Raw genomic sequence first — 27,850 nt, 5'->3', positions numbered from 1 at the left:
CCTACGGACTGCCGTTGGCCTAAATATAAAATAATAATTTCTGTCTGTAGAGCTGTACACCCTGTAGTCGAAAAGAAAGCCCTTCCTTCCTCATTTCTTAATGACAGCCTATAATCATCTCTGAGCAATTTTTAAGATTTTTTCTAAACCACCGTTTCCGTCATTATGTCGGCTGGGGAAGAGCCTCTTCTTCTATCAATAGAATGGTTCTCATTCCTTCCCAAGTCCAACCACCCACCTTGTGAGAAGAGGTCGTTGTAAATCTCAGCCAACTTTCTTTTTCAACAATTATGTTGGGAGAAATGTCAGATGATAAAATCAGTTAATCACCGAATATTTACTGAGGACTTGGGAAAAGTTTTGGGGAGCCATTGGAGAGAATATGACTGAACCACTATATGTTCTACCCGAACTCTATTTCCTCATTCACTTCCAGCCTAGGCTTGAAGGAACAAGAGACGAGGGGTGGATCCAGGTTCCTGTCTAGCTGGGACATGGCCCGTTTCCTTTGCGAGGCCTGGGAGCAGTTTGAGGAAGCCTGGTTAGGCATCTGTCAATCCCAACTGAAGTCACTGTTTATATGGGGTGAGGAATTTTTAACCTCACCCCATATAAGGCCTAACAACTTCAGGTATGAGTAAAATAAAGACAGAAATTGCACATCACAACTTAATGTTTGTTGTCTTTATGTACTGAAAGTATTTTATGTTTGTAAACTCAAAATTAACCCCATTTTATAAATAATGGTAATGACTATAATGGTTTAAAATAGTTTAGTGTATCTGTCACTCTTTTCTGATGGAATTTAATAGACTCGCATACTCTTATTTTACTTCAGATCAATAATACAACTCTTTTCCCGTATTTCTTCATAATTAACTATGTAATTATCATTTGATAAAAGCCTCTTATAATAATTAGAATAATATGATCATGGGCTAATGACTCAATAAATATTCACTGAGCAGCTGCTATGTGGAAAACTAATGGCATGCTGGAAAGAAAAGAATTTTTCCTAAGGCTTGTCCTTGACCTCAAAAAAGCATTTGTGATCTAGAGAAGACAAATTTAAAGAAATGCTACAAGTATAATATGAATAGGCAGAATTAAATAAGTACTAATGAATATCAGAGGGAAAAAATGCTAATTTTAAGGGAGATATAGAGTTTCCCCAGTAAGTAGAATTTGAGTGGAGCCTTCCAAACCATTGAGGATACTTTCAACTCTGAAATTTGGGCCAAGAGAAAGTAAATATTTGCTTTTGTCACACACTCAGTCTCTTTTAACTTATGAAGTTTCTACTAAGTCAAACTGAAATTAATTAGTTATACTGTCAGAGTGAGTGCGTTGGAGATTTCTCTGTGTCGAAAACAGTGGAAAGGCCATCCAAGGGCAGGCGCTAGCAATGAGCAAAGGCGCAGAGGAATGAAAGCAAATGACATGTGGGGGTTGAGATGTCCATATGGCTGAAGTTCCAGGTCAGAACATAGAAGGCCCTAAATGCCAAGATAAGGAGCTTGGACTTGATCTGTAGACCTCAGGGAACTGTTCCTGCGTTAGGATCACCTGAGGTCAGGAGTTTGAAACCAGCCTGGCCAACATAGTGAAACTCCGTCTCTACTAAAAATACAAAAATTAGCTGGGTGTGGTGGTGCGCACCTGTAGTCCCAGCTACTTGGGAGGCTGAGACAGGAGAATCACTTGAACCTGGGAGGCAGAGGTTGCAGTGAGCCAAGATCACACCACTGCACTCCAGCCTGGGTGACAGAGCAGGACTCTGTCTCGAAAAATTGACAAACAAACAAACAAACAAAAAACCTATGTATGACTTATTTGGTGTCTCTCTACTTCCTGGAAGTTGCTTCTCAACTTTTGGCTTCTCTCTGATCATTCTAACTCTGGGACTTGGAAGCTCTTATGTCAGCAAACAAAGCCCACAGTGGCTTTCTTCTTCCCTTTGTATGATCAGCCAGTGATTCAAATTGCCATTGGAATAATCTCTGAATTCCCTGGGATAGACTCTGAGGTCCTGCATCACTAACCACCCTCTCTTTGGTCAGACTGCAGCACAGCTGCTTGGTTCAGGCTAACCACTCCCTCATGTGTTTCGTCTCTCCTGGCCTGGCTCTCTTCTCCAACACTTAGCTGCTTTCTCACCCCGTCTCTGCACATCCTCACCCATCACCTTCTTCCAGAGCCAGCTCGAAGCCCAGCCTTTGGGAAAGCATATATGGCCCATGTTGTTACATTCATAAATCATACAGCAGCATCTCTGGAGTGTCTCCTTTGCACAAGGCTACGAGAGGAATGCACAGCCATGAGTGGCCCAGGTCGGGATGCAGGGACCTCGTGACTAGCTCGAGAGGCAGGGCAAAATGGCAAAAGATGCAAACAGCGCTTCAAGAGAATGGAAGCTGTGTCGCATGATAGTTTAGATGTCATTCCCAGCCAAGTTGGTATAGGCTTTGTATATAGTTATTACTTCCCTCATCTTCATCTTTGTATATGCTTCTGGGAGTTTACATGGGAGGCTTTGAATCCTTGACTGTGATTCATTCAAAGACATGTAGCACAGATCTAGTTTATAAGAGCCTTTGCCAATGAACATGGCAGAATGTTCTGTTTTATGTCTGCCATTAGTTGTTAGGTGGGGGCCGTCCCTGTTCTAGCATGCAGGACTCTGCTACTGGAAATTATTATAGCATACAGAGTAAGAGTTCCAGTCCCAGACTTAGACTGTCTAGGTTCAAATGCCAGTTTCACTCCTTACTAGTTGTGTGACTTTGAAAATTATTTCATCTCTCAGTGCCTTATTTTTCTCAAGTAGGGATGATAGTAACATCTGCCTTTTAGAATTGTTGTGGGCATTCAGTGAATTAACTTAAAGAGAAAATGTTTCAAATAGTGCCTAGGTGGGCACGGCGGCTCACAGCTATAATCCCAGCACTTTGGGAGGCTGAGGCGGGTAGATCACCTGAGGTCCGGAGTTGGAGACCAGCCTGGCCAACATGGTGAAACCCCGTCTCTACTAAAAATACAAAAATTGGCTGGGTGTGGTGGTGGGTGCCTATAATCCCAGCTACTTGGGAGGCTGAGGCAGGAGAATTGCTTGAACCCGCAAGGCAAAGGTTGCAGTGAGCTGAGATGGCACCATTGTACTCCAGCCTGGGTGACAGTGAGACTCTGTCTCAAAAACATAAAAATAAAAATAAAAAATAAAATAGTGCCTAGCACATAGCAAGTACTCAAAAAATGTTAGCTATAATAATTGATTTATATTATTAAGTAGTCCTCATGACTGTGTAATTACCATCTTTTTAAGTGTTTTCTAGTCAATTCCTAGTAACTGGAACTGCAGTTCTTAGTAGCTAGGGTTATCAATATATCTGCCTTCTGTGTTGGTAAATTTTTATACGTCTAAAGTTTTAAAACCTCTGCATAAACATTCCCCCTGGAAAACTAGACTCAATGGTATTTTATTATTCCTACATTGACATTTTAATAGCCAAGAATGGCTTTTAAAAGAATTAGGAAGACACACGGCATCTGTCAGTCTCGATATCATAGTTCCTGTTATGTTTCTGTTTCCATGTGAACCCTGTTTTTTCAAAAGTTTATAAGTCTTTTGCTCCATGGTGAGATTCAGCAACAAGTTTCTATTCCAAAGAACAATATTTGTCCTACTTGAAAACCTACTCTGGTTTCCATTTTCTTTGCTCAATGGTTTATGCTTCTAGAACTTGAATTTTGTTTGATGTTTTTGCCAATACGATTTTTCATATTTGGTAATTTTACAAATCTTCTTAAAAGCTCCAAGTCTAGCGCATTTTCCTTTGATTTTTAGGTAGTGAGCTGCTTAATTTGGTTTTAAGATAAGGGTATAGAAAATATTAGGAATTCGGCCGGGCGCGGTGGCTCAAGCCTGTAATCCCAGCACTTTGGGAGGCCGAGACGGGCGGATCACAAGGTCAGGAGATCGAGACCATCCTGGCTAACACGGTGAAACCCCGTCTCTACTAAAAATACAAAAACTAGCCGGGCGAGGTGGCGGGCGCCTGTAGTCCCAGCTACTCGGGAGGCTGAGGCAGGAGAATGGCGTAAACCCGGGAGGCGGAGCTTGCAGTGAGCTGAGATCCGGCCACTGCACTCCAGTCCGGGCGACAAAGCGAGACTCCGCCTCAAAAAAAAAAAAAAGAAAATATTAGGAATTCACTAGAAATATATCTCTGTTCTACCAACTAGGATCCTAGACTGTACTGGGTGTATCTTCCTTATAGAGAAAAGAGCAGATTCTGCTTTCCTTGAAAATTTAAAGTATAGAGCAGTGGTTAAGAACACTAAAATCCTAGCTCTTCTACTTAACATCTATGTGATCTTGGACTTGTGTAGCTTGCCTAAGCCTTGAATTGCCCATCTTTCAAATGGGAGCAATGGAATTCTCCTGAGGACTGGATGAGAACATGCATGTCAGTTGCTTAAAGTTAAAAGAAAAACAAACAAAAAGCCATGCACACCCAAATGTCCATTATTATTGTTTCACAGAGGTCTGACTCCAGAGTTTCTCTCATGAACTGTATTTCTGGTTGTTGATATTTTCTTGTAACAAGATGGGCCCTCCTTGAATGGAGGAAGATTTTGTGTTGTAAATAGCTGTAAAGTGACTAAGTAGATGTGGTTCAGTCATACTTGTTGGGAAGAAAGGGCAGGAAAATATAAAACTAATTCAGACTTAATATCTTTACCTTAAAAATGTTAATTTTTTACTTTCTTGGCCACTTTCACAAGAAGTCTAATGAAATGGAGATATTCTTTATAGAAGTTACATGGAGGGGGCAGAAGACTGGTGTGCAAAACCGTGGCTCTATGTCAAGGTTGTGATGAGGAAGAATTCAGATCAAAGAGACTATTTTAGGATGTCCTCCCTCTATCAATAGTTCTTAAAGTCCACATATCCTTTAAATGATTTATTTGACAGCTTAGGTTGAAAGTCCCTGGGAAGCCTGGCAGAGGAACTCGTCCTAAGACCAGGAGACCCAGGGTAGAGCCGCAGCCGGGGAGAAGCAGAGGGCTGTTTGAGCGACATCTGTTTCCCCCTCTCCCTGAAGCCCAAAGCCACTTCAGGGCCTGCAGTGATGGCAGGCTGCCAGCTTCAGAAGAAAATCTGCAGTTTTCCATTTGAGATTAGAGGATGACACTTAGACATTTGATCATCTTGCATTAAACACTTTGAATATCTCATTACACACACACACACACGGCACATGCACGCACTTTCTCCCTTCTTCAAGGATGCATTAGCATTGGTTCTGGCAGTCTGTTCTTCAGCCCCGTTAATCTGACTTTGTGGGTGTGTTTCATAACAACAGCATCTCCATGCAAACTGCACAAAAGGAATCTTCAACCAACCAGAAGTTGGAAATGAATAATTGCTTCGTGAGCGTAATTTTACAAGTGATTTTTTTAAAGTCTAGAGATACCAGAAATTATTTGTGAGAGGGAAAATGTCTCAAGGTAAGTATATTTTAAAAGTATTCCTGTGTGCATGAGACTGAATCCCCTGGTGGTGGTATGGTGGTTTTAGAAATCAAACTATAGGGCCGGGCGCAGTGGCTCATGCCTGTAATCCCAGCACTTTGGGAGGCCAAGGCAGGTGGATTGCTTGAGGCCAGGAGTTCAAGACCAGCCTGGCCAACATGGTGAAACCCCATCTCTACTAAAAATATAAATATAGTGGCATTTACCTGTAGTCCCAGCTACTTGGGAGGCTGAGGCACGAGAATTGCCTGAACCTGGGAGGCAGAGGTTGCAGTGAGCCAAGATGGTACCACTGCACTTCAGCCTGGGCAACAGAGTGAGACTCTGTCCAAAGAAAAAAAAGAAGAAGAAGAAGAAGAAGTACTTATAAATACATGAATCCTTCTGAGCATTTTAAAATTTCCCCAGGAGATAGAATATATATGATGATTTGATTCTGAAAGAGTAGAAACATTACAAACAATTTGTAAATTCCCAAGCTTTAAGAAGGTGGATAAAATGGTAAAGTTTCCACTGCTGAGACCTACCAAAGAGCTTGTCATGCTGTAGGCCATGGAGAGAGCAGTGAGCTTGGACTCAGGCCTGTGCCTAGGAAGACTATCTTAGCTCTTGAAGTTTCCTTGGAATTTTTGCAAGGTTGGGGAGCTTAAGGCACTAAAGAAACGAACCCTGAGTGGGGGAGATTTAAGGACAAGGCAACTGGGAAGTAAGTCAGGTGCCTGGGAATTGGGCAAGTGGCCCCGGTGTGGTCCTGAACAAGCGTCTCCTATTTCAGAATCTCGCTGAGGGCCGGCCCTAGGAGGGGAGCCCTTTACAGAAGTTTGGTTGGTCATTCAGAATTCAGATGGTCCCAGCAGGGGCATCAGCTCTCTGTGTACAACTGGAAGGGAGTTTGGCTTCTCCACATATTGAGACATCTGTTTACTCTGGCCAGCCTCCTACTGGAAGATTGACACAGACAGTCCCATGCTGTGCAAAGGGAAGATGCTGTGTTTTGTTTCCTAATACCAGAGCAGCTTTCTTACGGTGAGGAATCACAAATGTCCCCACATCACTACCTGCTTAAGAAAGTGATTCTGGTCCTCTTTGATAGATCCTGAAGAATATGCTTAAGAGTTTCTCAAGACATTTTGTTCTTCTGGTGGTATTTTTTTTTTTTTTTTTAAAGAATGTTATGGATAAAGACCAAATGTTGGCTCATGCATCAAACAAGTAGATCAATTGTGAAGTACGGGTTGAAATGCTTGGGACCACAAGTGTTTTGAGTTTCAGATTTTTTTGGATTTGGGAATATTTGCTTTACATAGTGAGATATTTGGGGGATGGGACCCAAGTCTAAACATGAAATTTATTTAGGTTTCCTATGTACCTCATACATGTAGCCTGAAGGTAATTTTATACAATATTTTAAATTTGTGCACGCAACAAACTTTTTGTTAAGTACTTAACATGTAGTGTTTCCCATGTGTGGAGTTACCCACTTGGAAATCATGTAGATGCTCAAAAAGTTGTGGATTTGGGAGCATTTTGGATTTTGGATTTTTGGATTAGGGATACTCAAGCGGTACTTGGGATTATACCAATTTTGATCATGTTATGACAATTTTGTTAGTTAAGGAAGTTGTTAGCATAGAAAGGGTTTGACTACCTAACCTGATTGTGTGTGTATACACTATACACACACACACATACATGAAAAAGTATGCTCAAGGAAGACTATTTTGGACACTTTTAATAAATTGATTACACTATAATAAATGCAGTAACTGGAGTTGCTAAAGATTATTTGGGGAAGTGAAACAAAATACAAGTACCTCCTATAACGCAACTGTAGGCTAGACCATCTATAAAGTTCTAGAGCTCTCCTTGTGTGTTCTTTTCCAACAATTGTGCAGGTTGTTTGTATGTCTGGGCAGGGTTAGGTGGGTTTAGTAGAATCTGTGTATTTTAAATTTCCAGTTCACCTCTTTAAAAGACGCCAAGTGTCTTCACTCATAAACATTTGTATCTGCAAATGATTCAAAAACAGGTTGATTTGATTATAATTGTTAAGCTCAATCTCTGAAAAACAATTAAGTTTTTTTTAAGGGAGTTGTATTTATACAATGCATTTGCTTAACATGTATTGTTTTCTCATAGCTGGTACAAAGATATATTTCAAAGTACCATTAAATGAGATGAAATTGGTGATTTTGTTTGTTGCTTTTACATTACCTTTTTACGTCTTCACAACCAAAATATAACTGTCCTTAAAACTGGCGAAATCTGAATGTACCCTGTGGACTGGACCAATGTCAGTTTCTGTTGTTATACTATAGGTATGCAAGATGTTATTATTGGGGGAAACTGAGTGAAGGGTACAGGAGGGCCTTTTGTATGTTTTTGGTTTTGTTTTATTTTTGCAGTTTCTTATAGATTTATACATATTTCGAAATAAAAAGTGCAAACAACAAAAAGTAACTGTTCTCTAGAACTCTTACCTGAAGTCTCTGATGCCTGGCAGGGATTCAGAAAAGACACTCTGATTCAACCTTAAGTGACTGCCAAGCATTAAGTCCTGTGAGGTTTCCTTCGTGCAACAGATACTGTCTTGTAGATGTTGGTGCTCCAGAAGTGCTTCTTGAGTGCCATTGTCCCCAAACTACCTTGCTAATAGGGAAGAGATACTTTAGACTCTGAGGTCTCTACTTACTCAGGTCACACCCTTTGCCCAGGTAGGTGGCCACTATATGCCCAGGTAGGTGGCCAAGCCCTGGGTTCCCCCAAATATTAGGAACAGTGACATTGAGAAGAAGTGATGTTCTGTGAGCCCTTAGTGTGTGTCTGGCTCAGTCAGGCCATAGGCCTATTAAATCACTTAAGCCTCAGAACACCCCACGAGGCCATGAAAATTAAGCCATTTTAAACAGGGCAAGTTTAAACAATAATTCAATGGTGTCTCTACTTTCAAAATAGTTTATTAGGGATCTCAATGAAGGCCATGGTTCCTCTTAGCTAAACAAATAAACTAAATTTCTTTTGAATTACAATGTCAACAAAAGAAAACTTTGAAATTGTCTGATCGTCCTTCCCTTCTGAGGATAAAGACTGGCAATTATCCATGGCCCCTGCTATTTTTGCTAACCCCTGCTATGTTTAGCATCGATAGAGCCAAATTTTAGATCACTGGTTTCGGTAAATAGCTCATAGTGAGACTAATGTTTACTCAGCAGACAGTGGGTTCCTATTGCTTCAAATTGGTTTTGCACCGGGGAAGATGGAGAGGGACATATAGAAGGACCCAATATTACAGTGAATCGGGGTGAACCTGCCAGAAAGAAGCCTCCTGTATGTCTCAGCTACAGGGAAAGAAGGAGGCCAGGAGAGCCTGCCACGCCAACCAGCCTCCCTCAGCCCCTTACTGCTACAAAGCAGCAGTGTCCACCATTGATCTGGGAGATGCATAGTGAGGCATGCAGAAGCCTCATTCTGGAGCAGCCACAGACTGAGGAAGTCACTGATTCCCAAAATGCGTCCCCAGGACCAGCAGCTTCAACCATCTGGGAACTTGCTAGAAATCCTTGGGCCCCACTCCAGCCCCACCAAATCAGAGACCTGGGGCTAGGACCCAGCAGTCTGTGTCTTACCAAGCCTCCAGGGGACTCCCAGGCTAGCTAAGGTGTGAGAACCCCTGGGCTAGAGAACCTGGGGCGATCCTGTTTCCAGGCTTCAGAGTCTATGAAAGGAAAGAGTTAAACATATTTACCTAGGGCCCACCCCTTCACCCCCAAGGCACATATTCCAGATTCTCTAATTCTATACATCTGTGATATAAACACACATATCTGGCAGTATTGAATAGTGATTAAGCTCTGAAATCTAACCACCTGGGTTCAAATTCTGGGGCCTCCACTTCCTAGCATTGCACATCCAAGCAATCTGCTGAGCTTGCTGTGCTTTGAGCTCTTCATCCATAAAGTGGAGACGGTAGCACATCTGTCCTAAGAGAGGGTTGTGAGGAATTAGTCTAATACAGGCAAAACAGCACCAGGCACTTAGAAAGTACTCACACATTAGCTAGGGTTAGGGTTTGCGAACTTCACTCTCTCTAAAGAATTCGGAAACTTTGAAGATGGGGGTTGTAGCTTGTACAGCTTTATTTGTCATATTTGGGCATATATTTAAAATGTTCTTAAACACTTGTTAAAGAAATAAGAAATCACTGGTGTTAAAATTTTATGTTTAGGCTGGGCACGGTGGCTTATGCCTGCCTGTAATCCCAGCACTTTGAGAGGCTGAGGTGGGTGGATCACTTGAGGTCAGGAGTTTGAGACCAGCCTGGCCAATGTGACGAAACCTCGACTAAAAATACAAAAATTAGCCAGGTGTGGTGGCAGGCACCAATAATCCCAGCAACTCGGGAGGCTGAAGCAGGAGAATCACTTGAACCCAGGAGACAGAGTTTGCAGTGATCCACGATCACGCCACTGCACTCCAGCTTGAGTGACAGAGTGAGATTCTAGCTCAAAAAAAAAAACAACTATTTATAGGAAGGCCGTACATTGGGTTGTATCTGTAGAGGACCTGGAAGCTGAATTTGTAAAGAATAAGCAAAGCCTGTAATCCCAGCACTTTGGGAGGCTGAGATGGGCGGATCATGAGGTCAGGAGATCGAGACCATCCTGGCTAACACGGTGAAACCCCGTCTCTACTAAAAAATACAAAAAACTAGCCGGGCGATTTGGCGGGCGCCTGTAGTCCCAGCTACTCGGGAGGCTGAGGCAGGAGAATGGCGTGAACCCAAGAGGCGGAGCTTGCAGTGAGCTGAGATCCGGCCACTGCACTCCAGCCTGGGCACGAGACTCCGTCTCAAAAAAAAAAAAAAAAAAAAGAATAAGCAGTAATTCTTTAGGAAGGCATTGAATGTTCCTATAAATCTAGTGGTAGGGATGTATGTGAGACCTGTGACTGTTTCCATGCTGTAACTTAAAAAAAAAAGAAGGAAATTCTTTTCGACTTACCTGTATTTGGAACTCTTTAAGCCTTTTGAAGCTTGTCTATCCATAATAGGAAGGAAATTAATATGAATGGGTGCCTTTTAGGTGCCATGCATGCACCATGATGAATGTTCACCAAGCCTTATATTGTTTAAATCAAAAGGTAATTCTGTCAAATGAGGCAGTTCCCCTGATTTTAAAGAGACTGATATCGACTGAAGTTAAAATCTATGATCATACAATAAGTCACAGGTCCAAGATTGGAAACTTGTATCTCATTCCATAATTCACCCTTTAGTATCACTAGTTTAGCTGTTATACTTTTAAAATATAAAACTAAATTTTCAACAAATGAGACATGAACATCTTTTGCCACTTCAAAAACACAACTGGACAACACAGTGGTTGTTGAAGTTATGTTGTAGGCTGGGCGCGGTGGCTCATGCCTATAATCCCAGCACTTTGGGAGGCTGAGACAGGCGGATCACGAGGTCAGGAGTTCACGACCTGCCTGGACAGCATGGTGAAACCCTGTCTCAACTAAAACTACAAAAATTAGCTGGGCGTGGTGGCACATGCCTGTTATTGCAACTACTCAGTAGGCTGAGGCAGGAGAATTGCTTGAACCCCAGTGACAGAGGTTGCAGTGAGCCAAGATTGTGCCACTGCACTCCAGCCAGGGTGACAGAGCAAGACTCGTCTCAAAAAAAAAGAGTTCTGATGTGTGGGGCGTGTTATAAAGGGTACTGGGAACCTCTCGCCATCAACAGTACTTCTCATTTTGTTTTGGGGTATCTGTGTGTGTGTGTGTACTTATATATATGGCATCTGGTACCCAAATTGTACCCTCTAACAGTTATTTAAATCACCTAGTGTAATGCTTTAACATGTAGTTATGTTTTGTTCTGTCACCATAAATAAAAAACAGAAGCACAAGCTGATGGGGAAATAATAATCCCAAAGACAACCATCAATAACAAAGATACTTTCTAAATCAATCTAGAACCTGTCAGTCTCCATAATGGGTCAACTTCCAACTTGTTCCTTGTTGCCTCAGGGCTGTTCTGAACCCTGAAGTCCTCCCACTCTGTAGCTGATGACCTGCTGTGTTCACTCCTTACAAGGAAGCAGCCACTTCCTCCCATGGACTTGTAGCCTGGCACTTCTGCATCTCTAATGGCAGAGCTGAGTGGTACCAATGCTTCTAATTTTATACTTACGAAAATCAAAAAACCTTAGCAAGGCCTGTGTTTTCATCTCCGTCATTCTCCCTTTATCTGCCTAGGCCTTTAGATGAAAAAATGGCCAAGGTACTTAGAGAGATACGAGATGCCAGGTAGGCAGGGGAGCCAGACCCAGGTTTTAGTCTCGTAATAAAGAAAATCATGAAGTCCCTTCCCACTTCTCTCCTTTCCTGACTCCTTCCCGTCAGTTTATCAAAATGAAAGCAGATTAGGATACACAGGTTGCCTACCAAGGGTTCTTAGATTCTGACTTGCTTAATACTTAAAATATAATTTTATTCAGTCCATTAGAAAAGCTCTTGTCTGGCCGGGTATGGTGGCCTGTAATTCCAGCACTTTGGGAGACTGAGGCAGGCAGATCACTTGAGCTCTGGAGTTCGAGACCAGCCTGGCCAACATGGTGAAACCCCATCTCTACTAAAAATACAAAAATTAGCCGGGCGTGGTGGCAGGTGCCTGTAATCCCAGCTACTCGTGAGGCTGAGGCAGGAGAATCACTTGAATCCAGGAGGTGGAGGTTACAGTGAGCCAAGATTGTGCCACTGCACTCTTGCCTGGGTGATGGAGCAAGACTCCATCTGAAAAAAAATAAAAACTTTTTTCTACTTGAAAAGCTACTTCCTACAGTATTAAAAAATAATCAGTCTAGAATATATTCTGCTTTTTTGTTCAATTGTACCTTAATTTGGAAGTGTAGAACATTCTTGTGTCACAGTAGTGTCTCTCTACCCTGGCAACACATAGGAATCACAAGAAAAAATACTCTGGTCTTGCCCTCCAGTGAATGTGCTATTTTAAAATAGTGTTTGATTGCTGTTTAGCACCTTGATTTTTGAAAACTTGCAGAATTTCTTGTGGTGTTTTTACATAGTTGAATGTACTCGGTGCCTTTGAATTTGCTTATATATTATTATCACTGACAATGGAACTAATATTAAGTCTTTTCATTTTGACATAGTAGAGCCTTTCACTCTGGTGAAGATCAGGACTTACAAAAAGATTCAAAGTGCAAGTAATAAACAATTGCAAACAATAGCTTTCTGTTGGCGCTGAGTTTCAGTGTTGAAAGTATCTTCAATGGTTGATGGTCCAACCGACTGACCTGTTAGCATGGTGAAAATGAATCTCAGTTGGTTCTTTGGAGTGAGGGGGAGATGTTTGGCTGGTGCTGTCCTCTGAGGGCAGGGAATCGTCAGCACAAACGCACTCTTTATTAACCTTGGGCTTCAGACATAAACCTTCCTCTGGTCTCCTTCCAATGGAGTTTGGCAGCATTTCACATGGGTCTCAAGGGCCCCTCTTGTCCCTTCTGAGCAAGCCCCCTCTGAACTCAGAGACAAAAGTGACTTTTCCTACAACACACCTCACCCTGGACCCCAGCGTGATTCCTGCCTAGTTCTATTCATAATCCCTTATTTCTCCTTTGGAGAGTCTAATCCTTGAAGTCTCTCATCCTTGACCCCCTCAAAGAGTTTTTCACTGGGATGATGGACTAGGGGAAGGCTGAGGCGGGTGGAGTAAGGGGCTGCAGGCAGCCTTGAGCTCTCCATGGAGCACTGGTTCTCAACCTTACATCACCCAAAGAGTTCAGGTACCTTTGCCCATTCCTGGGCCCTGTCCCTGAAAATTCTGATGTTGTGCTCTTGGGCAGGGCCCAGCAATCTGGTTGCTTGTTGAAAATCTTGCTGATGATGATTGTTAGCGAGCTTGGACTGCCATAACAATAACACAGACTGGTGGCTTAAATGACAGGCATTTATTTTCTCATAGTCCTGGTGGCTGTAAGTCCAAGATCAAGGTGCTAGTGGGGTTGGTGTCCAGTGAGGCCTTTCTTCCTGGCTTACAGACAGCTGCCTTCTGGCTGTATTCTCACATGGGCTTTTGCATAGAGAGAGAGCAAGATCTCTAGTATTTCTTCCTCTTCCTGTAGGGACACCAGTCCTATTGGACTAGGGCCCCACCCTTATGACCTCATTTAACTCCACCTCCTTAAAGGGCTTGTCTCCAAATACAGTCGCCTTGGGGGTTAGGGCTTCAACATCAACATATGTATTTGGGCAGGGGGACACAATTCCGTCCATAGCAGTAATTTAGGAGGTGTTAGGTAACACCTGGAGAAATAATGGTTTAGGGTGTGTACTAAGGATCACCAGTTTTTTGGTTTACAATACCATTATGATAATTGATGTATTAAAATGTCTAAATAGATTAAAATCTCTAAGTGTCAGCAGAATAATGAAATGTAAAGCATATTTCAAAGATATGCCGTCGGAACACTCATTTTTATAAGCTATAAATGGTTTATCTCATCTTCAGGGGAACTTTTAAAAAATAAAATCCTGGGATGGGATTTATCCATGCAGAAAAGCACAAGAATTCCCTGTTTTCTGACACTGTCTTTGTCATGGGGTTTCCAGAGAAACATGGAAAGCGGTGGGGACCACTTGTCCCACTCAGCCCTTGCCCCTCTCCAGCCACCACTGCCCATGCACAGAGTCTCCTGAGCCCAGTCGCCCCGCCTGCCAGGGGGTGTACTGGAAACAAGCATGTGGCCTCATAAACGAAGCAAGTTACTAGACTTGCTCCATCCACCTCTAGTCTGGAGTAGCTTTTTCCCTGGGGGAAGCTTTTAGCTTCTGCTTTTTCTTCCACATGAGGATTAGGGGAAAATGGTTGGTTTTGTTTTTCTGTCCCCCTCACCCACTCCCTCCTCCTCATGCTCCTGAGGGAAGATATCACATATCAGAGGCAATTCTTCTTCAGAAAGACTTAGGTATGTCTACAAATCCTCTTGGAGGCCTCGGTGTATTAAAAGTTTTATCTCTGGGGTTCAGAAAGAAAGAAACACTGGGATGGCATGCAGGGTAGGGCTTCCCCTTTCTAGGAAAAATGCTGCTGATGAACTAGTGCCTCTAAGTGCCGTCTTAAATGATCAATGACAAAATGCACAAACGCTCTTCCAAGTTATTCCTCTTTGTTCCTTGCCCGTAAATCCAGTTTTATAGTCATTGTTTATTTTGATAGGACTTGAATCTCCAATTCTAAGTCTTCACTCCTGTCCTATTATTTTCTGAAAAGGTACAACAAAACAAGTGGTTTATGAGATTAGGATGTGTTACGTAAATGTTGGCATTTATAGTAGATCTTGTCTTATTTTTCAGAAGAGCTCGTAAACAAATCCTCATTTCAATACTTCCATAAGGGTGAGCAGATGGTAGCAACCCCTGAGTCTCTCCAGTGAGCTCAGTGTGTCATTCTTTGGGGGCTGTGGTTTGTCTTGATGTTCCATCAAGTTTTCCATTTCAAAAACTACGATAGGCATGGTGCAGTGGCCTATGCCTGTAATCCCAGCAATTTGGGAGGCCGAGGTGGGAGGATCACTTGAGCTCAGGCGTTTGAGACCAGCAGGGCAACATAGGGAGACCCCATCTCCACATATAATTTAAAAAATTAGCCAGGCATGGTGGTGCACACCTGTGGTCCCAGCTACCCAGAAGGCTTAGGCAGGAGGATCACCTGAGCCTGGGAGGTTGAGGCTGCAGTAAGCTGTAATCATCTACTTTGCTCCAGCCAGGGCAACAGGGCAAGACTCTGTCTCAAAAAAAAAAAAAAAAAAAGTAACTATGACACCAGTTACCTGTTTGGTTTGGCAGCATTAATTGCGTCTTCTATCTTAATTCCTTCGTAGAAACCCTGACCAAATTCTAATGTTTTGTTTAAATGGAGGTTTGCAAAAGAACTGATAGGATAAGATACTTTGACTATAAAGAGACCAAAAAAATGAAAATAAGAGTTAATTCGGATAAATGGCAAAGACATTTTACATTTCCTGACCTGTGATTAATTTTTCCCCACCCCTCCACTGTAAACCTTCTTCCCTCCCCTCACCAAATTTTTCCATGATGGGAAGATTGGTCTTCTAGTGTATGTTTCATTTTCTTTTTTTCTTTTCTTTTCTTTTTCTTTTAAGATGGAGTCTTGCTCTGTCACCCAGGCTGGAGTGTGGTGGCACAATCTCGGCTCACTGCAGCCTCTGCCTTCTGGGTTCAAGCAATTCTCCTGTCTCAGCCTCCTGAGTAGCTGGGATTACAGGTGTGTACCACCATGCCCGGCTAATTTTTGTATTTTTAGCAGAGACAGGGTTTTGCCACGTTGGCCAGGCTGGTCTCGAACTCCTGACCTCAGATGATCCACCTGCCTCAGCCTGCCAAAGTGCTGGGATTACAGGCGTGAGCCACCGTGCCCGGCCTATGTTTCATTTTCATATGGCTTACACATGGGAGGAATAAATTGTTCTTATCAGATCATATAGTCTGGTAATTTCTAGGACTAGTAACCTAATATACAATGCAGTGTCCGGATGTGCCCATGTGTATAATCCAGAGTCATGCACCTCAAGGGCCAGGCAGATCATATAAAGGAGTGGCGGAGGACAGGTGTAATACGAAAGGGGATGTGGGGACTGGGCACACTGGGAAGTGCACAGCCAGGGTTATGTGAACAAGCTTAACTCTACCCACTGCTGCTGTGCAAGAGCATTAGACTAGTGTTAACCCATGTTTATCCCCTTTTAACTTTTTGGCACCCCAACCCCAAGCCCCCCCAAAATCTGTTTTCTTAATGCAGAGTATCCTGATTATTTAAACTTAGGTCATCAATACAAAGAAATTAAACCCCGTGTTGACCAAACAACAGATCCACAGGTCACACTCTGTCTAACCAGCCTCAGCTCCACCAGGCCTCGCCAGCCCTGTGGGTACAGGTGAAGTCACTTTAAAAGATCAGACTTGGCCAGCTCAGCTATCACTTCACACAGACATAAAGACAGGACCTCCCAGGCAGCACCTCCTGGCTCCCATTTCCTCTGGCTGACCTGTCACTGCCCTTCCACCCACACTGTACTGATCCTTCCAGGGACCCCTGCCCTGGGATATATAGCATTCCCAAGCTCCCTGTAGGAATTCTCCTACTGGGCCACCCAAACCTCTGCCCCCAAGCTGCTAAGAAATCCCTGTTCTTTCCTTTATGGGAAAAGGATTCCTCTCCTCTTGTGTTTCCTTCTGTTAGACAGAAGGATCTCACAGCCAAGTTGCCTGACACATTACAGTTGTTAATTCTCTTGATTTTGGTTTTGGTTTTTCGGCCACCCAGTCTCTTTGTCAGGTCATTCACAGGCTGTCCAAATGGCTAGGTGAGGCCAGTCTGATTACTTGCCACATACTAAATCAGAAACCAGTACTTCCTCTCACCAGAAGAATGGCCTTCTGCTTATTCTACTTGCCCTACCAGACTTCCTTCCCCTCATCTCTGCCAGGGTCACCAAGGCTTCTGTGGCCATCAGATCTCAGCCCCAGGCCCACCTTCCTTCCCCACATAGAATCTGTGCTATGTGCCTGAAAATATCTGAATCCTAGTTTTAGATACTGTTAGAATACTTTTTCTAGGATCCCTCTTAGACAGGCCCCTTGTAAATCAGTCAGTCATTCCATAAAAGTAAGTAAATGGGTTAGGGGATAGCTACAAAGACCCTTCTAGTCTCACTCACCCAGTCTCTATGGAGGCTCATCCAGGACATCTCACTGGAGTGAATTTGTTCTAATAATCGTAATTGTACATAAACTTAAAATATAAGAGTTCCTTGAATAATTCAGAACTAACTGTATATTATCTGTATATTATAGGAGCATAATTTTTGCAGGTGTACAGTTAGCTCAATTGCTGTGCTACTGCTTTGTCAGGGATATATTAAGGCAGGTGCTTGTTTGGGATGCAACCACAAATGATGACAATTCCCCTGTGGTAAAATGAGCTGTTTCATAATCTACTCTATAACCTGGTTCCAGAATGCAATTTTGCAGAAAGTGGAGACGATGTCAGTGAATAGGTAAAAAGCATGACCTGGATACTAGACATTGGCTTACTATCAGATGATGTCATCGAAAAATTTTGCCGAGTTTTTTATTGATCATAGTTAACACATCAATCACAAATTCTGCCACAGAAGGAATTACAGGGCTGGGCGCGGTGGCTCACGCCTGTAATCCCAGCACTTTGGGAGGCTGAGGCAGGTGGATCACAAGGTCAGGAGATCAAGACCATCCTGGCTAACACGGTGAAACCCTGTCTCTACTAAAAATATAAAAAATTAGCCAGGCATGGTGACACATGCCTGTAGTCCCAGCTACTCGGGAGGCTGAGGCAGGAGAATCACTTGAACCCAGTAGGTGGAGGTTTCAGTGAGCCAAGATTGCGCCACTGCACTCCAGCCTGTGAGACAGAGCGAGACTCCATCTCAAAAAAAAAAAAAAAAAAAAAGGAATTACAGGGAATCAAAAGCAGTTTCCCTGTACAAAGGCCACATGCTCCTGGTTTTGCATTGACCTGTGGTTATCTGACCATAATGGTGGGACCATGTTTTACAATTCTAAAGTTATTTGATAGCCTCAAGAGAGACAGTCTATGGAGTTAAAAAGTGGATTGGTGGGACCCTCACCCCAAATCGTGGAACCTTAGATTCTTAGATTTGGAAAGTCTTCTTAACCGTCAGAGACTCTAGAGTTCTCGTTTATACTAATCCAGAAGGAATCTGGATCACAGAGAGGTTAGTAACTTGTCCAAGAAGATAAAATTGGGAGAGCTGAGATTCTACACATCTCAGCTTCAGATCTTGTGTCCTTTCCACACATCATTTCTTGAGCCGTAGGTGATGATTTAGATTGAACAAAATAAATTTGGCTTTGGGGATGGTGTTTTTTGTTGTTGTTTGTTTGTTTTTGAGATAGTTTTGTTCTGTTGCCCAGCCTGGACTACAGTGGTACAATCACAGCTCACTTCAGTCTCAACCTCTTGGGCTCAAGTGATCCTCCCACCTCAGCTTTCCATGTAGCTGGGACCACAGGCACATGCCACCACGCCCAGCTAATTTTTTATTTTTTTGTAGAGACAGGGTCTTACTCTGTTACCCAGGCTGGTGGGGATGCTTTTTATTATTAAATTACTAGACTGATAACCAATAGTCATTATGGAAACATGATTCCTCAAAACTCTTAGAGCAGCTTAATTCATTAGGTTTACCATTTTGTTATGCCCTAATTTGTACAGGCTCTTAAACAGATATCTTATGTCTGATCCGTACTGGCAACCAGGCAGTTGTCCCTGGTTCTGGGTCCCCCAGGAAAGGTGTCCAGCTGATCCTGGGAAATACTCAAGGCTCAAATGCACATGGTCAGTTCTTAAGGCCCCTGGAAGTAGTAAGACAAACAGTGGCCTGACCACTGCCCTCAGCTGTCAGTCTGTCTTTTTGTGACCCCCTCTTTTGGGGCTCCTTTGATGTTCATTTTAATCTGATAATACCCAGATGGAAATGCTGGGCAGGGAAGTTTACATTGTGATTTACTGTAACCACACCTTTTAAGGACCTAGTCGAAGCTATTAGGCAAGAACAGAGTCATGGTTACCGCCCAAGCAGCTCTGCCCACTGTCTGGAGGAGAAAGAAAAGGTAAGACTAGAGAAGACTGATATATGCAGGTGAAGGGATGGGATTACCCCAGAGTGGAGAAGGAAAGTAGTACCTACTTTAATAAAGGAGCATTGTTGGAGTAAACATAGTTATTAATTGTGGTATTTAACAGTATATTTGCAAACAAGATTGCCCAGAAAAAAAAAAATCTAGGTTGGGTGTTCACTGTGGATATAATGCCAGGTACACCAGCAGTCTATGCCAGTGGGAAGTAAAGCAGCCTGGATGGTCTTTTCTCTTTGGCTGGTTTCCCCTGGTTGACCTCTTCTCAGCCTTCAGATGTCAGTCTACACATCCCTTCCTCAGGGAAGCCTTCCCAGACCACCCCAAACTAGGCCTGGTCCCCTTTACACATTTCCATAGTGCCTGTGCCTTCCCAGCCCAGTGTGCACGTCACACAGCCATCAGTCACCTGTCCGAATGATCCTTCAGTGTGTCTGCCTGGCCAAACTCTGTGCCTTTTGAGGACACAGCGATATTGATGTACCTAAAAGTCTGGCTTGGGAGGAGTGGGGAGAACATTTATTTCCTTAAGGATGTTCTCCAAAAATGATATCTTTTTTAACATTTTTAATAGTAAGTTGGCATGAGGACTTAAAATTCTGAAGCCACTTTGGTGGAAGCAGTAGGAAAGCATGTTCTTGACATATAAGGAGAAGGTAATCAGAGGGTGGTGACAGTGTTAAGTCCGCTCTACCCCATGCGCCCCACAGCCACAAGCGGCAGCTCTCCCCTTTGACCTCTCTGCACTGCTCCCCCATCACTGAACCCTGCCTCCAGGAATCCCTTAGGGTAGTTATTCCATCAGTAGTTGAACAAAGATGCAAATACATATGGGAAACTGATAGGACAGCTCAAATAATTAAGGAACTACAAAATGGAGGTGAGGTGTGATTGCTCCTGTGTTTTCCTATAGTGGTCTTTAAAGCACTCCAGGGTATGATCGATTATTTGTGCAGGGTTGGGATGTCTGGTAACTAACAGTGTCTAAACAGAGACCAGACACACTTGGTGAGATGTTGTAAGTAGTGATTGAAACACCGGATTAGAAAGCCCCAGAGTATCTTTCCAATGTTGACATGCTGTTATCATAGGATTCTTTTTAGTCCATACAGCTCCCCCTAGAAAATAAGTGTCATAAAGGCAGGGGTGTTTGTCTGTTTTGTTCACTGTTATGTCTTTACTGCCCAAGGCAGTGCCTGGCACATAGTAGCTGCTCAATAAATATTGAGTAAATGAATATATCAGCAGATATCAAATTTGCAATATTTTTCTGGCATAGAATAGACTCTAATTAAGTGTTTATTTCATCGACCCGGATCAAGCAGGCCATAAGTCAAAACAGGGCTAAAATTTGGCATTGTATCACCGAGTAAAAAGCTCAGGCCAATATTCTGACCGCCTATGAAGTCAAACTGCTATCAGCATTTTAGACCAATGATTCTGGAGTTAGGATGACATTGCATCAGCCAGGGACCTGGCAAGAAACTGAATTGGCTCGACTGGTTCAAACGAAGGGTGTATGTGAAGCAAAGAGAGACGACAACAGTGGGAAGCCTTAGCCACTGCTTTTGGGGCAATCTATAGGGATCCCTGAGGGACCGGGGACAAAATAGAGTTAAGGGAGCCCAAGAAAGGCTGGAACCATGGAGGACCTACCCCAAATCAATGAGGGAGTAGAGGAAATGCCCCTATTTCCCTCTCTTCCTGCTTCAAACTATTGGTGCCTCTAGCCAAACCTACCTGGAAGGCAGCCAGCCAGGGAGCGGAGTGTGCAGACCTTCAGACAAAGCAAGACTGGAAAAGATTGGGCTGGGGGTGTGGCAGGAACAAGACCTGCCATGTAAATTCATTCTGTTTTTCTTATATTTTAACCATACAAATAATACATATTCATTAAAGAAAATGTAGAGATCAAACCAGCAGTCTTCATGTTTTAGCTTTTTCCTCCTCCTTTTTCTCTTCTTTCATTTACTTGTAAAGGATTCAGTAATGTTTATTCAGAATAAACAGAAATAAATTTGGTTACACTTGTTTCTTGACCTAATTCCGATTCAACCTGCAGTGGAACAGAGAGCTCTCTTTCCTTTCCTTTGTTGTGTTAACATAAACAAGTTACTTCATGTACCTCTGTGGGAACTGGGAATTAGGCAAGTGTTTAGACTCTCAAAAACTTTCAGCAAGTTTGGCTGTCAGCTTGGATACCAAGTCATTAAATATAAGATGAAAGATGAGTCTGACTGGGCTTATTCTCTAAGATTAGAAAGTGAACCATAAGTGAAGGCAGCCTAATGTAGCTTGATTTTACTGTCAACATAAAGTTGCTATCCACTTTTAATTTTAATTGAAGGACAGTTTGAAACTAAGGGGAAAGAGAATTTAGGAAAATAGTGCAAATGCTTATGTACACAATTGTTGGTAGTTTACATCGGCAATTCGGACGCTGCTTCACAGCACTTATCATACTTGTCATTTTTTGTTGGAGGCTTAAAGCCCACGTCCATTCACTGCGCCCAGCTTGAGGCCTGACGTTCAGTAGGTCCTGGTACATAAGGGTGAGTAAGTGGTGATTGCCAGTTCAAGTGGAGAGAAGGTGTGAAGGAAGAAAGATCAGCAGGATGTTGCCGTGTGCCTGGAAGTTCTGAAAGCTAAAGGTCAGAACTTTATGGCAACAGAGGGTATTCAAGGCCATTGTAACACTGATATACTAAGGTCAGTGAACTCCATTGCCTTCTTTAGTTGAAAAAAAAAATCCTGGAAAGTAGTAAATCATCTCAACTCATTTAGAGAGAAGTGAGTTCTGCTTTCCTGGAGTGGAATCTATATTTGGCCTTTACAAGTATCTCCGTCAATGGGATTGTTTCCATGACTTGGTGCAGACCAAGTGAATATCAGCACAAACCACCCCCTTTCAGTTCTAGAAAGCATATAGGCTACCCTGAGATAAATCATTTGCTCACAGGTCTTATGTCTTAGAGGTTAAGCTGTCAACTATTATGACATTGAACGTAGCCTTAGGAGTGGGGGAAGAAGAACGATTGTGATGACTCCAAGGATGGTAATTGCTGGAGGTCGGGCGGGGGTGCGGGGAGTCTGAACCAGTTCAGAGATTGATTCCTGTTTGCTCCCAGAAGCTTGTCTGTGTATCCCCTGCAAGCCATATTCCCTCCGCTGCTGCTCTTGAGAATTGCCTCTCGCAACCTACCACCCCTGGGTCTATGGGAAGGGGTGGGGGGCAGTTGGCAAGTTTGAGCTGAGCCCTCCCCTTCATTCCATTGCAGCTATGGGTTTGTGTCCAGAAAAGAGGAGGAAAGGCTACCAACTGGAGTTTGCCTCTCTCCTCTGCCAGGATGAGAAATTCCTTTGCAAGCCTCCATAAAGGTGATGTAAGTCTCAATGACTGTTACTCTGAAATTATAAGATAATCTTGTTTTAATTGGTATTTTGGAAAATACATTCTGCTGTAAGATTTCACAGAGCATCCAAGCCTTTTCTTCCAGCGCATTTTTTAGAGTGTTTCAAAAGTATAGATTGTGTTGAATGCCTTTACTTATGAATGGATTAGATGTGTATTATCTCCTGGAGAAAAATGTGTCTGGAAGCCGACTGCATTCTTCCACGGATAATTAGTTCATTGTGCTGAGCACAGCGAGTCTCCGATGGTGTCCTTAGAGATGGGACTGATAGATTATTGAAAGCAAGAGGCTCTTTGCAACATATTTGCTTGCTTGATATCTAAAAATTGTTCAAAAATAACTAAGACTTGGTTGTATTGTCTCTGAGAAAGAAAAACCAAGTATCCTAATCAAAGAACTGAGTGACAAATTGAGCTAACGATTGTCATAGAAGCAGAAAAATGATCCCAGGGAGGAATGCTTGAAACAGCAAGATTTTAGAGTCTGGAACGTGTGCCCTTCAAGGCCATCTCAGTTCATGTCATGGCCGACTGTTGAAAGGACGATGGAGATGTTAAATCATAACTTGATTGCAAGGGAAAGGCAGGCCATGCAAAACAGTGTGGTGAGTAATAGGCTTTATTTGTTCATTTGTTTTCTAAAATTCTTAGGACCATGTCTCAGTACTGACATTTAGTGCAGTAGGGGCTGAGAAACTACCTTTTCAGTTGGATGGTTGAAGTCCTGGTAACTATTTAGTATTTCTAGTTTGGTTTCTATTGTTAGATTCAGTACTCCAGGACTAACGAAAAATGGCTTCACTTAATTTCTTCTATACTTGAGTGTTTTTGTCTGCTTTAGACCTGTGTCTTTTGCTGACAGAATTTTTTTTTTTTTTTTTTTTTGAGATATAGTCTCACTCTCTCACCCAGGCTACAGTACAGTGGTGCCATCTCAGCTCACTGCAACCTCTACCTTCCAGGTTCAAGCAATTCTCGTGCCTCAGCCTCCCAAGTAGCTGGGACTACAGGCATGCACCACTATGCCCAGCTAATTTTTTGTGTTTTTAGTAGAGACTGTTGGCCAGGCTGGTCTTGAACTCCCGGCCCCAAATGATCCACCCACCTCAACCTCCCAAAGGGGTAGAAGTACAGGCATGAGCCACCACACCTGGCCTGCTGACAGGTATTTTTTAAATTTGTAAAAACAAACTCACTTGTCACTAAAATTATTTCACTTTGAAAAAAGTCCTTTAGAAATCATTTGTTTTAAGAAAAAGGGGTTAACTTTTTTTTTGTTTGAAAAAGTCTGCCGGGCACGGTGGCTCAAGCCTGTAATCCCAGCACTTTGGGAGGCCGAGACGGGCAGATCATGAGGTCAGGATATCGAAACCATCCTGGCTAACACGGTGAAACCCCGTCTCTACTAAAAAATATGAAAAACTAGCTGGGCGAGGTGGCAGGCGCCTGTAGTCCCAGCTACTCGGGAGGCTGAGGCAGGAGAATGGCGTGAACCCGGGAGGCGGAGCTTGCAGTGAGCTGAGATCCGGCCACTGCACTCCAGCCTGGGCAACAGAGCGAGACTGTGTCTCAAAAAAAAAAAAGAAAAAGTCTGTAATTTGGTTTGTATAACAATAGCAAAGGAGAATTTGTAGTTGGTGATATTTTCTGGGTTTAGAGTAGACAGTCTGGAAGAATGTGTATAGATTTTTGATAAATAGCAGCTGCAATGCAGAATGATGTTAGTACATTAGCTCTTATTCACAGGGGGAGGGTCAGTGTATTTTTCTAAGGGACTTCAATACGGATGTGTGACATCTTTTGGCGTGCAATTGACTTTAATGTTTATCACTTTTTTTTTTTTTTGAGATGAAATCTTGCTTTGTGGCCCAGGCTGGAGTGCAGTGGTGCAATCTGGGCTCACTGCAACCTCCGCCTCCTGAGTTCAAGCGATTCTCCTGCCTCAGTCTCCCAAGTAACTGGGATTAGAGGCGTGCACCACCACGCCCAGCTAATTTTTTTGTATTTTTAGTAGAGGCAGGGTTTTGCCATTAGACTGGTCTCGAACTCCAGACCTCAGGTGATCTGCCTGCCTCAGCCTCCCAAAGTGCTGGGATTACAGGCGTGAGCCACCGTACCCAGCCCCTCACATTTATGCTGTGATGTGTTCATAGAAAATGTGATCACATGCCTTATTCTTTCAAAGAAAAAACTTCTAATAGCCTAAAAACACATTAAGAGTCTTTTGTCAATGGCCTGTGCTTCCAAAAATGGTTGGTTTTACCATTTTCCCTGAAAAGTGTGCCACAATGGCAAGATCTTAAATTACAAGATAAGCAGGCCACACCTCCTCCAGGGCTTAAATTGTTACGCTCCTTGTGTAAAATAGTATTTTTGTTTTCAAATACCCCTTCTCACTTCTAGCACTTTTGCATATGAAAGTCTAAGATTATTTTCTAAACCTACCTTATCCAATGTTGATTATATGAAGCAAAATATTTCCTTGAACCTAAAAATGTCTGCATGCCTTTGCCTGTCCGTCTTCCTGTCTCTGGGCCGCCCTTTCCTCCTTCCTTGCCCAGCTTTTTGAGCTGTTGCCTGGCTGCACAGTTCTGCAAAGTGCCTCAACTAGCTCAGGCCTTGCCGAGTCCCTAGATGTGTGTGTTGTCTGTGCTTCCTGCCCTCATCCCCACCCCAGCCCTCCTAGACAGCCCCATTGTGGTCTCATTCCCAGAAAACCTGGAGAGTTCCTTGGAAGGATGATGAAGCTAATTCACACTACTGTGGCAGTGACTCCATCGCCCTTCCCAAGGGGAGATTAGGGTTTTAACTGACAACTTTTACCTTAAACCCAAAAGATTTGGAATTCCAGACCCTATGACAGACTTCTGGGAAGGGATTTTTTTTGTTTGTTCGTTTGAGATAGGCTCTTGCTCTGCTGCCCAGGCTGGAGTGCAGTGGTGCGATCCTAGCTCACTGCAGTCTCAAACTCCTGGGCTCAAGTCATCCTTCCACTTCATCCTCCCACCTCATCCTCCCACCTCATCCTCCCACCTCATCCTCCCAAGTAACTGGTACTATGGACATACACCACCCTGCCCAGCTAAGTTTTGTATTTATTTATTGATTGATTTTTTTAAGACAGATTCTTACTCTGTTGCCCAGGCTGGAGTGCAGTGGCGCAGTCTTGGCTCACTGCAGCCTCTGCCTCCCAGGTTCACATGATTCCCCTGCCTCAGCCTCCCAAGTAGCTGGAACTACAGACACGTGCCACCACACCTGGCTAATTTTTGTATTTTTTTTTTTTTTTTAGTGCATTCTGAGTTTTACCATGTTGGGTAGGCTGGTCTTGAACTCCTGACCTCAAGTAATCCGCCCGCCTCAGCCTCCCAAAGTGCTGGGATTATAGGCATGAGCCACCAGGCCTGGCCTAAATTTTGTCTTTTTTGTAGAGATGGATTCTCATTAAGTTGCTCACTCTGGTTTCGAACTCCTGGCCTCAAGTGATCCTTCCTTCTGTCTCAGCCTCCCAAAGTGCTGGAATTACAGATGTGACCCCCCCACACCCAGCCTGGGAAGGGATTTTTTTATGTGGCGGGGACTTTCTGGTCTTCCTCCAATTAGGCCACAAGGCCACTTGCACCTCCTTGATGGCTGGTTTGTGTTCTGGTTGCTATAGTTACATCCTGTGGGTGCTGCTCTTCTGTGCCTTGATTCTCTACTGCAGGTGGGGACGCTGGGAATGGAATGCAAACTTCCCGGTTGTGTAACCCGGGCTTGCAGGGAGTAAACAAAGCTGCTTTCCAGCAAGGTTATCTTTATCACCTAACAAGGCATGCATGTGCATTTTATCTGTGGCCACTCTATCATTTAAAAAGAAATTTGGGGCTAGGCACAGTGGCTCACACCTGTAATCCCAGCACTTTGGGAGGCCGAGGTGGGCAGATCACCTGAGGTCAGGAGTTCGAGACCCACCTCGCCAGTATGGGGAAACCCTGTCTCTACTAAAAATACAAAAAAATTAGCTGGGCGTGGTGGTGCATGCCTGTAGTTCCAGCTACTCAGGAGGCTGAGGTGGGAGGATCGCTTGAACCTGGGAGGCAGAGGTTGCAGTGGGCTGAGATAGTGACACTGCACTCCAGGTTGGGTGACAGAGGGAGATTCCGTCTCGAAAAAATAAATTAATTAAAAAATTAAATTTTGCTGAGCAAAAATAATCTTTTCACCCAGTGTTAGTATTGGCAAATAAATTATACAGGAAAAAGTAGCAAGGATACCAGCATCTGTGCCTTTTGTGAGTCTTAAGATTGTTCATTTTCCCTGCATGAACAAAAGTCTAGTGGCAAACCAGCAGCACACCTCCAAGAATTGTTAACAGTTCAGTGTGTCCAGTGTGTGGAATATGTGGTGGGGAGCACTGGAACGCAGAACCACTGCAGAGCCAAATGGGGAGAAACCAGGGTCTTAAGAAAATACTGAAGTGTAGAAGGTGCCTCTGCTCTCAGGTGTGAAAGAACCTGGACTGTTGCTCAATAAATGGAGGCGTTTCTTCCCTTTTCTTTTTTTTTTTTTTTTTTTTTGAGACAGAGTCTCACTCTGTCACCCAGGCTGGAGTGCAGAGGCGTGATCTCGGCTCACTACAACTTCCGCCTACCTGGTTCAAGTGATTCTCCTACTTCAGCCTCCCGAGTAGCTGGGAATACAGGTATGCACCACCACATCTGGCTAATTTTTGTATTTTTAGTAGAGACGGGGTTTCATCATGTTGGACAGGATAGTCTTGAACTCCTGACCTCGTGATCTGCCTGCCTCGGCCTCCTGCCTGGCCCTTCTTCCCTTTTCTTTTCCTTCCTGCTAGTATGTGAATGTGTTATTCCTCCCAGGCCTCATGCGCTATCCATTGGTTAATTTATTCAAGCAAATGCTTGGTACTAGGATAAATATAAAGGAAAAAAAAAATGTGTTTGTGTGTGTGTGTATCCCCTGCTCTGAAAAAGCTTATTATTTAAAAAATGAAATTCAACATACTTTAAATCTTTGATATTTGTAGATGCAAGCATAGGTGGTTTCACTTATTTGCCAGTTATAAGAGAGGTCGTTACTTACACAAGTTGATGATTTTGCTAAAGCAGAAACCATGGATGAACTAATAAATGACTGTCCTGTAGGACCCAATATGGC

At 43.3% G+C, this 27,850-nt stretch overlaps 1 protein-coding gene across 7 annotated transcripts in view; it reads left to right on the top strand.

Moving 5' to 3' along the window:
• The window catches only part of PLEKHG1 (pleckstrin homology and RhoGEF domain containing G1), a 248,937-nt gene that overhangs the window by 98,537 nt on the left and 122,550 nt on the right, over window positions 1–27,850 (top strand). The window contains exon 2 of one of the 7 annotated variants that reach the window (XM_033235069.1): window positions 14,917–14,958. The exons of 5 other annotated variants lie outside the window; for them this stretch is intronic. In XM_033235069.1, the coding sequence (XP_033090960.1) occupies window positions 14,917–14,958 (42 nt within the window). Of the gene's footprint in view, window positions 1–5,936; window positions 6,562–14,916; window positions 14,959–27,850 lie in introns of those variants that run through there. One more of the 7 variants, XM_033235076.1, reaches the window with a different exon arrangement.

This window comes from Trachypithecus francoisi, unplaced genomic scaffold, assembly GCF_009764315.1.
Source record: "Trachypithecus francoisi isolate TF-2019V2 unplaced genomic scaffold, Tfra_2.0 Lachesis_group15, whole genome shotgun sequence".
Classification (NCBI taxonomy): domain Eukaryota; kingdom Metazoa; phylum Chordata; class Mammalia; order Primates; family Cercopithecidae; genus Trachypithecus; species Trachypithecus francoisi.
Note: the sequence above shows the minus strand (reverse complement) of the source record. Positions and strands in the feature narration are given on the sequence as shown.